Source organism: Purpureocillium takamizusanense, chromosome 2 (assembly GCF_022605165.1).
Source record: "Purpureocillium takamizusanense chromosome 2, complete sequence".
Classification (NCBI taxonomy): domain Eukaryota; kingdom Fungi; phylum Ascomycota; class Sordariomycetes; order Hypocreales; family Ophiocordycipitaceae; genus Purpureocillium; species Purpureocillium takamizusanense.
In genome coordinates this window covers 3,040,354-3,053,477 of record NC_063069.1, presented here as the reverse complement: position 1 = coordinate 3,053,477, position 13,124 = coordinate 3,040,354, and the positions used below count along the sequence as shown (strand labels likewise).

The window sequence follows — 13,124 nt, the reverse complement described above, 5'->3', positions numbered from 1 at the left end:
AGAGGGGACATCAAGGAGCACCGCTGGGAGCTACCTTCGACCACCCGCACAACGTCTCCCCTCCACGTCAACGTGTACGCGATCCTAACACGTCCATCGCGTCATCAGCACCCCCGGCGGGTCGACTGGGGGCCACAAAACAATCATTTGGTGCCATTGATAGCTCCGAGCTCGATGGCACACCAGGCCGCCCGATGGGCCCAGCCTTTTCAACTCCATACCAGGAGCGGATCAAGGCTGCTCGATCCAGCTCGTCTCGACCTCAGTCACAGCCGGGGCGCCATGATCCTGCAGGGCCGCAGCTGCCTTCTGACGATCCGACTGAGGCCTTGAAGAAGTTCCTTTTTGGTGGAAACAAGCCTCCCGGATCAACACACACTGCAGCTCACGCGGCGGCGGCCCCTTCGTCCGCTACAGGAACTCAGGCTGGTCCCCACGGATGGCAAGCCGCATCTTCCCCATCTACTCAGCCCGTGAACCTGGACAACTCTCGGGCCAGCGATTATCAGGCGCTAGAGAACGACTTGCGTAGGATCTTGAAATTAGATATGGCACCGGATGCCTCGTCGCCTGACAGCAGGCTTCTTTCTCGATGAACCTGGATGCATAAAGACCCGATCCCAGGACATTAGCATGGGTTTCTTGGACGCTCGTCTGGCACGGTTGTTACGATTTTGGGCATGTCAGGGGGCGGGGGCGAGGGAGCGTGCGGCAATGTCATACACTCGCTATTTTCAGCATGATGCCATGAGCCACATGCGCGCAGGGCAGGGTACATAAGGATGGATTTGCAATCCAACTACGGGTCACGGCTGTTCTATGGGCATTTGGATCTTATGGCTCTTCTTATTTTTACGGGGCTCAGGGTGGGCATCTGCATTTGGCGGCTGGTAAGGGGTTTGGTTCTACGTCGTCACAATACCCATGTGGTTTCTTAACGGGGCGCTGGGAAAGGTTCATTGCCGAAGGTTTGGCATTACATAGGATAGACATTAACACGGGTATTTGCAACGCTTAGGTCCTACGACACAGCAGGATTTGACACATATTGCCTTATAGTGTCTCGCTTGTGCAGAGCCACGCGATACTTGTGCGTGCTGTCCTACACACTATAGAGAACGTGCCCTGCCCACACCTCGAGAAGGGGGGCGGTTATTTCGACCTGCTCCTTCGCTTCTCCTCCCGGGAGAAGACGATGCCATGGGACAGTAGCAGATACTTGGCGAAAAAATCCTGGGCAAAGTCATCAAACTTGACATAGTCGGCTCCGATGTGGTATGCGGCCGCTATCCCGCTGACACAGGCAAGCTCGTGCATGTTCTGTCGCGACAAGTGTCAGCGTTTTGCTCGAGGGGCCACATAATGACTGCCGTGGAGGGCATCCTACCACCAAGGTCCAGGAACCAGCAAAGTAAGTATGGTTCCTACCGTGCAAAAACATCATTCCTGGGACGACGCGCAGGTAGTGCTGCCATCGGTGGCCGAGCTGGTGCCACCAATTGCGCTTGATGATTTTCGACTTATCAATCTCGTCAATGGTCCACATATCTTGCTTGTTCTTGTCGAGGAAAATAGTCTGGTAGACCGGCTCGAGCACGCCGGCGCCGGCCTTGATGTTGGCATTTTTGAGCTGGTGCTGGTAGTTGCTGCAGTTGAATGACATTTCGATGGACCGCGGGTCTCTGTCGTATGTAAAAGTGTAGTACATGGGCTTAAACCCGAGACCGTGCTCGTCCTGCTCCTCGGGATCTCCTCTAGCGAAAGCAATCTGCTCTCTTTGGGCCTCTGACTCGGGCTCCGCGCACAAATGCTGTTGGAATCGTGTCTCGTAGTGTTTTTCAAAATACTTGTTGTCGCTGTGCGTGACGGTAATGTCGTCGTAGAAAGCGGCGCCCCCCAAGACCATCTTTTCCCGCCACGTTGCTTGCTTCCCGAGTAGACGCAGGCCGTCATCTGCAAGCACGCATAGCACCATGTCATCAAATGTCTCCTCTGTTGTGTGTCCCGTTGTGTTGTCTTTGATTGCGAGTTCCACCCTGCCGTTTGACCTCGACAGCACCTTGGAAACCTCCGTGTTGGTCCTGACTGCCACGCCACGCCGCTCCAGGTCCTTCCTCCAGGCGCCGTAGAACTCATGGAGGTTATCGAATGTAAACATGGTAGGCAGGTTCGGCAGCAATGTGACCGGGTCGTAGTCCCAGAGCTTCATATTTGGGTCGTCGAACAAACGCTCAACGATGGCAGAGGGGACACGGGCGGTCTGGTTTCCGGTTCCCAGAAACAGTGCAATCAATGGATACACCATCTTGTCGCCGAAGTCCTTGCTGAAGAAGAAGATGCGCAGCATGATGGATATGGGGACAAGGCCGAGAATCGGCATCGTCCACTTGATGACTTTGAGAAACAGGCCAAATTTCTTGATGTCGGCGGCATACTGCGACACGAGCTTGCTGGGAAAGACATTTGTCCAAAAGCCATCTTCGCCTTTGCCGAAAGAGACCTGAAGTTTTACCTCCTGTGCTGGGTAGCCCTGCTGCTCGAAAAAATTAAACGTGTGCTTGAAGATCTTGGCAACAGTCACTGTCAGCGTTGGTTCACGGTGATGAGGGTGTCTTCGGGCTTGACGGCCGGGTCCCTACCCCCGATCCTCCCTGCACCCCATTGTTCATCCAGGAGGCTCCATGCCGATGCTCGTTCAGGGGTATTGAGGTAGCCTGACCACCAACGACGTCACTTCTCTCGAGCAAGGTTACCCTGAATTTGTCTGGGCGGTTGGCAAGGGTTGCCGCGCAAGACTGTGTCTGTCGGTCAGTTCTGCGAAATCTCTATGCGTTTTCTGGGGTTTTCCTTCTGGGGTTTTCCTTTTCCCTCCGGCCAGGCGAATCCCTAAGTACGGCGGTGCAACCTTTTCTCTTTGTTTCCCCATGTCCCACGTTCCGAATGAACACAAGCAGGGGTAGATCATGTGCACTCACCATGCCGGCTGCACCGCCACCGACTACGACAATGTGTCGTCGTGCATTGTTCTGTGAACTCATGTCGTGTTACAGGCCCGTCGATTTGTGTATTGAGATGCAAGGCATGCGTGGCCTGGGCAGGAAGCGATGATGGTTGGTCATGGCGGCACACGGATGCGTCTTCATATGGGTTGGGGAGGTCTTATACGTCATTGATCCATTCAATGTATGTGGGCGGACAGGCTCGACGCCACGGAATGTTGCAGTCTTCCACCCAATATTGCCACTAAATTTGTACGGGGAACATTCTACCCGTGAAACTCAGCAAAGATACTGCAGCCGCGCAATTTAAAGCTGAATCGCCATATATGTGCCTTGCGCCGGGGGGGAGGTGCCATTTACTCATACGTTATTTTCATTCCGAGTCTGCTGGTACCCCAAGGCGCCGCATACCCTAGACCGTATGAGCCACCTATGACTCCACGTGAGACGAACAGGCCAGTTAGTGTCTCCGTGCACAGCATACACGCGCTATCACGTGAGCACGTGTCACCGAACGTCACCACAAGCAACGCCATAGGTTCGACGGCCTGGGTTCTCGACAAGCCACCTAGGCAGGCAGGACATTTTCACTGTGCGCCGACAAGTTCATTCCCGCCGGTCACTGAGCCAAGTAGAATCGAGCTGTTTACCATGGCCACCATGCCGGACAAGCCAGGCGGCGATGCCGATGACGACGAAAGACTGCGATATGCCATCGCGTTGTCACTGCAGGACCAAACCGAGTTGTCGCCGCCAAGTCAACCGACAAAGCCGCGGCCTACTGCGGCGAAGGATGACCCCTTCAATCTAACAGCCTTGGACCGTAAGACGATGGAAGCAGAACGGCTCGCCCGACTGGGCGCCAAACGTCGACAGGCTGTGGCTAGCGAGGACGACGACGTCATCCAAGTGCCTCCGCCAAAGAAGCAGAAGACACAAAATATCGGCACGGAGACACGCGAATCGCCAAATACGGTCAATCATCTACCGCCAGTGCCGTATCCGGACGGAACTGTGAAGCGAACGTGGGCACGTGGCTACCCACGAACCAACGAGGACATCAAGATTGAAGAGGTGCTGCAGAAGGACCAGCTGATGCTGGCCATGTTGTCGTCTTTTCAATGGGACGAGGGCTGGCTGCTCTCCAAGTTGGACATGAGCAGGACCAAGCTCCTTCTGGCGGCTTTCGCTGCAGACGAGCAGCAGGCATGTCATACAAAAGTTCCGCAGCGTCCGAGACAGGCACTCTGACATCCAGCTTCACAGAAAGGAGAGATGCGTGCGAATGCACCACCTGGTGTTAGGTTCTGCTTTCCGCCAATGAATGGCCCAGGCTCCATGCACTCCAAGTTGCAACTGCTCAAGTATAAAGACTACTTACGTCTTGTCGTTCCCACCGGCAACCTCGTGCCATACGACTGGGGCGAGAGTGGCGTAATGGAGAACGTAGGAACTCCCTGGACGTTCACTCACACGGCGTTGATGAACCAGCTGATAAACCCGGCAGATGGTCTTCATCATAGACTTACCGCGTCTAGACAAAGCCGCGAATCACTCGCCAACAGATTTCAGTCTTCAACTAAAACACTTCCTTCAAGCTATGGAAGTTGACAATAAGATGATTGACAGTCTGTCAAACTTCGATTTTTCAAGAACAGCCCGTCTGGGCTTTGTCAACAGCAGGCAAGTTACCCTGCGCATTTTAGCAGCGGCTTTCGCCGAATTTCTAACAGTTGCAGACCGGGCGGTCATACCGATGAAGCCATCAACGGTGCTGGTTCGTTCTCTCGATTACACCGGACCATTGAAATAGCCTGGAGACTAATATTGAACCCAGGACACTGTGGTCTTGCGGCTACAATCTCCAGGCTCGGGCTGGCGACAAAAGGGCAAGTCCAAGTCGACATGATAGTATGCCTCTAATGCTTTCTAGGTATCGATAAGGTCGTGCTGACGCTTGTTCACCAGTGTGCATCCCTTGGATCGATCAAGACTGAATTGGTCGAGGCCATGTATAATGCTTGTCGAGGTAAGGACGCTCACCTCGCCGTATGGGGCCTCGCAGTCGCCGGGCATCTTCCACTCTTCTGCCCATTTGCCAATCCCATTCAGTGCGGCCTATATCTGATGCGACACAGGCGACGACGGAGTGAAGTCATACAGCGCGAGAGCCGGTCGCAAGCTTAGCGACAAGCGGTTAAACCCGTCACGGGAACTCAAGGATTGCTTTCGCATCTATTTTCCAACAAGCAAAACGATATCTGACAGCAGGGGTGGCAAAGGGGTAGGTGGCCAGGGTGCTCCGGCGCAGCGTGATATTGAGCTAATTGCGATGTGACCTACCTCTTGTGCTAGGCTGCGGGAACAATTTGCCTTCAGCGGAAGTGGTGGCATTCTCCCGGCTTTCCGAGAGAGCTTGTCCGCGACTGTGTCAACACGCGGGACGGACTCCTCATGCACAGCAAGGTCATTTTCGTGCGCAGGGAAGATGAAGAAGCAGAGGGAAGCTCTGATGGGGGATCCAACCCAAACACCGGGCCCGCCTGGGCATACGTGGGAAGTGCCAACCTGTCAGAAAGCGCCTGGTACGTGGTGACTCCTGTCAGAAGCCGAGAGGCCGGTATGATGCAAGCCTCCAGCTGACGATCGATCGCCCATGTAGGGGTCGCGTGGTGAAGGATAGGAAGTCAGGCAAGGCTAAACTGAATATTCGAAACTGGGAATGCGGTATTGTGATCCCGGTTCAGGGGCTCCATACCCAAGAGGCTAGCAAAGGCGGCTCGGCGGCCGACCTGAGCGTCTTCAAAGACGTCGTGCCGGTTCCGATGCGGGTGCCTGGTCGCGTCTACGGTCTGGGCGATGAGCCCTGGTTTTTCGACGCCGCCGGATGATAAGGCGCACGAGTAAGTACGATTTGGCGACCAAGGGTGGTGAAACTGGAATTGCCTGATGGGCAGCAACGGACTCACACCACATGCCGCACGAGAGCACCCCCTGATTCTTTGGACCCCTAAAGATCGGGGCCGGGGGGAGCAGAGAGCCGAAAGCCTCTCTAAGGGTTCATGGGCTAATATATTGGCGGACAGGCAGGTCACTCCCCCTGCCTGATGGTTCTTATTGTGCCAAGCACTTCGTACCTGCATGGACAGTGGCCGCTAGGTGGGTCGAGTTGAAGCAGCTTGCACCACGGACGAAGCATCACGGGGTAGAGTAGGCAAGGAGAGGGGGGGGGAGGGGGGGATAGGGGCTAGTGGTGGTCGCCAATGGTTGGGTAAAGGACACGATAGTCCGTAGGTCCTCCGCCGGCGCAAGCATGGACAAGCAAGTGGGCACGCATATAGGCATTTGGCGACTAAATACTCGTCTCTACATACGCAAGCTCTCTCGGCAATGTGACCCTGGCGTACTGGACAGACTCTTGTTGGCTTGGGCGGCCCGTGACGCCGGAACCTCCGTGCGGAGGAAGACAAGGGCACGGCAGGAGATCGTCGGGTCGGTGGCGCCCGGGCCGGGACGTTAATCTTGCGACATGTGGTTGAGACCAGAGGCCTCGGCGACCCCGAAGGGAGGGGAGGTGAAGCGCGGCAGTCTCGTCCGGCAAGGCTTGCCTGCTGAAGCCTCAAAAAGTTGGCCATGGGTGGGCATTGGCGACTGATTGCTGCGCCGTGACGTAGTGGTATATACTATACTATAGCCTGAGGGCGACGAGACGGCAGGCGGATGCATCGCACGTCTATACATAGTACGATGCTTGAGAGGGGACGGCTGGGCATGGCCTCAAAGTCTGTCACCGTCGGGCGCGGAGCGAGTGCTCGCGGTGGCAAGAGTGGACGTGCTGTAGGCGGCTCGCCGTTTGTGCGGCAGCAACATGGTACAGTGCCGTAGGACGGGCGACAACTCAAGATTATACGCGCGTCAAGACAAGAAGGGGGCGTGTTTCTTCCTCCTACAGTCTCTGTGCCTCGTCTCGCCCACAAAACTCCCTGGTTGCACCACGACGAACAAAGAGCGGGCAACGGGCGGTGGTGCAACAGGGTCCGGTTCGATGCAATCAATGGCTGGGGGCTTCAGGGAAGGGGGACGGACCACTGCAGCCAGCAGGTCGACGGCGAGCTAATAAGTTAGCCAGCTCCAGGCCATTGCGACGACCGAAGATGGTGGTCGCATCGGACAGCTCTTTCATCATCAATTGGGCGGGGAGGGGGGCGAGCCACAGGTAGATGCGGTTAGGGCGGAGGGGAATCGTACGAGAGACAGAGAGAGGTTCCGCAACGGCACGGACGGAATGGATCGCGCATCGGTGTGCCGCAGATACGGCGGCGCATCTGAGGGAGGGGACAGGTAGTACCTGTAGTGAGGTAAGGTGGTGTTGATTTCGGGGGACATGGTGGGAATGGGTGCAGCAATCTCTCGCCAAGGCTTGAGCAGTCAGTATAAGCCTGCGACCAAGGTCCAGCTTGATCAACTACCACACACAGCACAAGGCAGCGTGGCGGTGACGAGAATGAATGCAGGCTGTTTGTCGAGTACGTGCGGTTGTGAAGTTGTTGTGCGCGGGTTTGGACCACGCTCTTCTTCTTCTTCTCTTCGTCTTCGTCTTCTTATTCTGGTTTTGGATGTCACCGTGGGTGCCGGGATGAATGAGGTCAGTCAGGACCAATGTATTTTAGTAGTGGGTACATGGAACTACAGTATACCGAGGTGACCTACCTTGGTACCTAGTACGTTGTGCAACACGCAGATGCCGAGTTCGTAGTACTGCCATTTCCGTCCAAGCGCAAGCTCAACCTTGGAAGGACAAGGAGCGGCAGGGTCAGTGCGCGCAGCCGCGGCCCACCGCTGGTCGACGATCGCATCCACTGGAGCAGCAGGGCAGAAGGGACGGTTTTGGCCTGCAAACAAACGCAAGCACGGACACGGCGCCGCCGGATGCGAAGCGCCCCCGTCCAGAGCGCCCCCCCCCCCCCCCCCCGGTCAAGGTCGGCGCGGCCGAGGGGACTCTCATTCCAGATTTCCGTCATGCCGGGCAGGCAGGCCCTGCCCTCCAGAGCGGCCATCTGGTGCACGGCGTGCCTCGCACACGATCCTGTTTCGTACCTTTGGCGCAACAACAAGTGCCTCATTCTCCTATTTCGTACCTATGCTTGCGCCGCCGCATGCAGCCTACAACACCAAAGACATCGTCGTCGCGTGCGCTTCGCCATGTGTTGTTGGTTCGCATGGGAGGGGGGGCCCGGGGCCGCTGTCGGGATCTGCGCCCTGCGTCCGTCTCTACAGCTAGCGTTGCGAATCAGGCTGCTGTCCGTCAGATTGGGTGCTGCAAGGTCCCCGCGATTCCCACTGGCGCCCGCCCTCTCCCTCAGTCGTGACTTGCGTCGAGGATAAGGTACTACTGGTAGTTCACCAGTATGTTAAGGTATCAGCCAGTCAGCTCTGCCTGCTACCCATGGCGCAACAGACATGCAGTATCCATGCCAGGCAGGTAAGCACCTGACCTGCCCAACTAGCTGATCAGCACCCAAAGTTCTCTGGGTTCTTCATGATGGCCGTGTTGGTGACAAATGGAAGGTTGATAGCTCAACGTACCAAATTCTGAGACTTGCTACCGGGTACGTGGGTCGCTCTCCAAATGCCCTGTACCCCTTACCTATGAAGTTAGCAAGTTAGTAGGTGCATAGGGTAGTAATACCAGCGGCACGCAGTTGGGCTCTGACAGTGGACTGATTTCTTCGAAATAGCAGGCAATGGACCGGACGGTGCCAGGGCAATTAGTGCGGTACAAGGTCGCAACTGCACGGTCGTTGTGCGGATCGACACCCACCCGATCGCCTTGGATCTGAGCTGAGTGAAGAGAAGAGGGAGTGGGGGGGGGGGGTCGTCTTGGGGGTGCTACAGGCTCCCCTGCCGCGCAGGGGTTGGCGACGACCGGCGCGCATCATCACGGCCTGTCGCGCCGCGAGGTTGCCCCTTTCTCGGTGAAATGTGACAGGCAGGTCTCTTACTCAAGGCACTAACTATTTTTTGGGCGCTTCGTATGTACCCGCGGCAAGGTACCTGTGTGTGTGTGTATGTGTGCGTATTGGCCCAAGTTGCCCGGCGGGCGTTGGATTCTGGGAGCCAGACAGGCCCCTCCTTCCAGTGAAAGGCTTCCCTGCTGGTTGTCCATGGCTCGAGGTCGAGCGCCCCGCCGCCGCCGCCGCCGCCGCCGCCATCTCCACGGTTCCATCCCGCCATTCGCAGGGGTGTGAGCGGCGGCGGCGGCGGTGGCGTGGGCGCGGGCGCGGGCGGGAGCGACGGGCGTGGGCGGAGCGGAAAACCCCTCGAGCGCGACGCAGATGTAGTGGCAGCGACCTGGCGGGTCGTCGACTCAAAAAACAAACGCCGTTGGTGTGAAGCAACCTGGGCCGTCCCAGTCTCCTCCGCGACATGCCTTCCAAGAAGAAGCCTCCCCGCCCATCCCTGGCGCAGTGCTGGGCCCAGCTCGGACCTGCCACCTACTAACATAGCAGATTCCTTTTCCCTCGACGTGTATACCGTACTAATGCACAGTCTACAATATACTACCAAGGTATTGCATGCATCACATCAGGTAGGTACTATAGCAACTTACTAAGTAACGCAAAGAACGTCTCCGGAGTACGGTAGGTACCTGTAGTTAGCACGAGTGAAATACTACCAAGTTAACCAATCTCCTTACCCAAGGTAGGTACCTCCACTAGGTTAGTAGGGTACTATATCTATCTTGTCTGGGCGCTGTGTCGGATCCGTGCTGAGGAGCTCGCCGTTGCTCGCCAGCCCTGCAGGCCTGTCACGGGGGAAAGGAGCTAAGGCATGTATGTGCTGCCAGGTGTACCTTACCTAGTAGTAGGAACATTTGAAGGAAGACGGAAACGGTCGTCTAGTCCGCGCCCCGCCTTTTTTCAGCTTGCATCTTCCGTGTCGTGTCTCTCCCCGCTGTGCTGCACGATGGCATCCGCATTCATTGCTACGTAAGATACTTGCATGCGAGTAACTAGCATGCCTGCCCGCCGGGGACGCATGAATGCCTCGTGTCCAGAATATAGCAATCCTGTATCGCCCGTATAAGGGTATTCCTTCGTCCCCCCTTGCATTCCGGGAACGGCGCTGGGGGCGGAAATCACCTCGACTCTCCCTGGTCAACGTGCCCAGTCTTCGAGTAGGGGGGACCCTTTTCTGTCCGTCCTTAGCAACCTGCCGCCATTTCCCAGCGCTGAACCGAGCCGGCCATCCTTGCGCCAGGCCTCTCTCTGGCCCTGGCGCCATGAGGTCTGCCAGCCCGCCTACCTGCACGTGCAGTGCACAGTTGCCAGTGTTCGAATCAAAAACCATTCGCCAAACCTGCCAAGGCGTGCGATGTGCGGCCCGCATGTATCAGCCGCTGAGCGTAGGTACCTACCCTACCTAGTATTGGTAGCTGCCTCGATTTGCAGTGTGGCCAGATTTGTGGCCTCTTCAGCGCGCCATTGTGGCAACAACGCCAGACACTAATAAGGTGGGGAATTCGGACAGACTAATAACACTCGTCCAAGCAGGGACAGCAAGAAGCGGGTGCACACCACCTACCTAATGATTGACAGTCGAAAAGCCCTGGAATAACACGAAGGCCGCCCGCCGAGAGACTGGTAGGTCAGATTATCGTATTTGGCAGGGCGAGGGCAGCATCCCCATCTTTCCCCCATCGATTATGGCATCTGGAGCCGCACTGCAGTTGCGCCGGTATTCCTTGCCGTCGGTCTGCATTGGCGCAGAGACCAAGTGCTACATAGGCGTGGTTTCGCGGCGGTCCCTTGCTCCACGTGTGTCTCGAGATAAGGTTGCCCGCGCCCGCGAGGCAAATCCTCCCGTGCCAAACTGTGGGAGGCAAGCAAGCTCTTGATGACACCTAGGCGGCGGGTGACCTGGCGCGCCAACGACGCGTGTGCGTGCTGAGAGAACCTATAGAGCCCTGCGCGAGGCTTCTCATGGCAGGGCTTGCGGTAGTTAGTTAGCATCACGGAGAAGAAAGTGCTACGTTGGTGCTAAGTTAGGACGCGCGCAGTGCTTTGTTTGACAGTCGGATTCATGCCGGAATCATGCACAACTGCCGAAGACCCCACGCGGCCTGCAGGTTCAATTCCTTAGTAGTCCGCATGGACGAAGCCACTTTCTGGACCAATCAATGGCCACGTTGCGGAAATCGGAGGAACCGGACTCGCACAAAAGGGAAAGAAGGAAAAAACCAAGGAAGGAATTGGCTGCCTCGCCGCAAACAGCGAGCACCATCGGTCGTTTTATTGCTGGGCGATGATGAATGCGCACCCGCGCACTCGCGTGGCGGCGGCAGCACCGAGACTTGATGCTAGGAGCGAGCCCCACCGGGGCCACAGCGATGCATCGTCGCGCCATGTTGGGGTAAGCGCCTCATTCATCAATGCCTTCTCAATGGACGCGACCCCCGGCCCCCCTCGGAAAGGCGAAGAGCTGAGAAGGGGCTTTGGTCGGCCGACCGTGGATGCGTCGGGGACAGAGTCCTCCCTGAGAATGACGCGGGCATATGTACGCTGGGCGCTGACCCAGAGTGGTGGTGTCTGGCAGAAAGAAACTCGTATGAAGACGACCTGGGAGGAGCACGAGCGGCAGCCGGGGGTAGCCTCCCTCCCTTGTTGGCCTGCCATTCGGTTGTCGGCCGGGCTGTAGTCTGCGACTTGAGCGGGGCGCGGGGCGTGCATGTCAAGGTGCGCATACGTTCTCCGTGCCCTCAAGTGCATGTACCGCGCACAGCGAGAGGTACTGGTCGTAGTGGTGATAGCCCCTCATGCGAAGGAGGGGGATTGTCATGGTGGTGAATAGAACACTCAATGCAATAGAACGCAGTGAGGGATGCCCTCGCCTCGTGTCATGAGTCTTGTTGTCCGTACACGTCCAACACGACGACGACGACAGGCTACTGATTCGGCAAAGATCATATTGCCCTCATCAGAAGCCTGTCTTACAGCGCACGCAGTCTCAAGGATTGAGGTAGCAGATACAGAGCGCGCGAGGTAGTTATTCGCGAGACCAAGGTCAGAAAGAAGCTGTCGTCGGAAAAGTCCGAGGTTGCCTCTCCACAGCAGCACCATGCCGACGGAATCCAGATCCACCCGTCACATCGAGCAGGCATCGGTTGGCCCTCCCCCGACAGCGAGGCATCCTCGTAACCAATCGATTGGTCCGCCATCCATCCTTTTTCATCCATGCATCCATCATCCTTGCTTCATCCCCCATCCCCTCATCAGTTCCTCCTCCTCCACCACCACCAGGTCCAGTCCACCACACAGAGGTTGCCAGACTCCGCCAGCCCACAACTGACTCCACCAGGAGTGGTAGCACTGCGCCGTGCACTGCCGGGTCCGGGCAAAGGGCCAGAGGAGCCAGCCGTTGCAGCGATCATTGATCCCTGCCACTCGACTGACTGGCGGGGCGAGACGTGGGCCCCGGGGTGCCGCTGGCAGAGGGCGCAGTGGCAGCGGGTGGGTACGTACTTTGCCCTCCCACGCCGCCCTTTGTTGCCATGCTCATCAGGTCCCGGGCAGGCCAACCAGCATGCCAGAGACGACGAGGATGCGAGGGTCCCATTTGCGCGGCACTGCACCTCACGCACTTAGTACGCTGGCTGGACTGCACTCAGCTTAGTACTAAGGCGGGATGGAAGAGGGTGGGGCCCAGGGCACCTTTGCCCGCCAAGCCATTCCATGCTGGGTTTTCTCTGGCTACCTACTAAAGGTACACAGCTATCTTGGTATCTGCCGAGGTAGACCTTAGGTACATACTACTAGTACCTACCTACCTATGGTACCTGTATGGAGACACGTACTGGTATCTTGCTTCTTTGCCTTTGGTGCCTGTGGGCGCCTCTGGGGGTTGGTGGATTGGTGGGATGGTGGGTCAAGCATTGGCGCTGCGTGTGGCTGCTCTGTTGCGTGGCTTGTTGGCGGGGCCCCTCCCCTTCTGTGTCCGTCCAGCCTGCTGTTCGCGGAAGTGCTGGCTGCCGCAGGCGAGAGAGGTTCCATCCACCGCCATCACGGCTCCAACATGGACGTCAGCTCTTTCGTCAAATCTGTAGCTACATTGGGTACTTCCTTGGCA

The 13,124-nt window shown here is 57.1% G+C and overlaps 3 protein-coding genes across 7 annotated transcripts; 1 reads left to right on the top strand and 2 right to left on the bottom strand.

The window, feature by feature from the left end:
* Positions 1–1,144: 1,144 nt before the first annotated feature.
* Positions 1,145–3,179, bottom strand: JDV02_002715 (uncharacterized protein). 2 transcript variants are annotated; one of them, XM_047983774.1, is made up of 4 exons: positions 2,976–3,179; positions 2,640–2,795; positions 1,388–2,566; positions 1,145–1,320 (listed from the first exon to the last, which is right to left on the bottom strand). In XM_047983774.1, the coding sequence occupies exons 1-4, from the start codon at positions 3,036–3,038 to the stop codon at positions 1,153–1,155; spliced, it is 1,566 nt and encodes a 521-aa protein (XP_047839746.1). In that variant the 5' UTR covers positions 3,039–3,179; the 3' UTR covers positions 1,145–1,152. The 2 variants fall into 2 exon arrangements, with proteins under 2 accessions (XP_047839746.1, XP_047839747.1); XM_047983775.1 differs by having other exon boundaries at positions 1,388–2,795.
* A 239-nt stretch (positions 3,180–3,418) lies between these two features.
* On the top strand, positions 3,419–6,228 carry JDV02_002714 (uncharacterized protein). 4 transcript variants are annotated; one of them, XM_047983771.1, is made up of 8 exons: positions 3,419–4,205; positions 4,266–4,445; positions 4,507–4,682; positions 4,739–4,776; positions 4,837–4,910; positions 4,968–5,028; positions 5,138–5,283; positions 5,355–6,228. In XM_047983771.1, exons 1-8 carry the CDS (start codon positions 3,432–3,434, stop codon positions 5,640–5,642), a joined length of 1,737 nt encoding a protein of 578 aa, XP_047839743.1. In that variant the 5' UTR covers positions 3,419–3,431; the 3' UTR covers positions 5,643–6,228. The 4 variants fall into 4 exon arrangements, with proteins under 4 accessions (XP_047839743.1, XP_047839744.1, XP_047839745.1 ...); XM_047983772.1 differs by having other exon boundaries at positions 4,739–4,910; positions 5,355–5,584; positions 5,662–6,228; XM_047983773.1 differs by having other exon boundaries at positions 3,419–4,445; positions 5,355–5,584; positions 5,662–6,228.
* Positions 6,229–6,914: 686 nt separating this feature from the next.
* On the bottom strand, positions 6,915–7,385 carry JDV02_002713 (uncharacterized protein; the record flags this gene model as incomplete). Its single annotated transcript, XM_047983769.1, has 2 exons — positions 6,915–7,112; positions 7,248–7,385. 2 exons carry the CDS (start codon positions 7,383–7,385, stop codon positions 6,915–6,917), a joined length of 336 nt encoding a protein of 111 aa, XP_047839741.1.
* Positions 7,386–13,124: the final 5,739 nt, after the last annotated feature.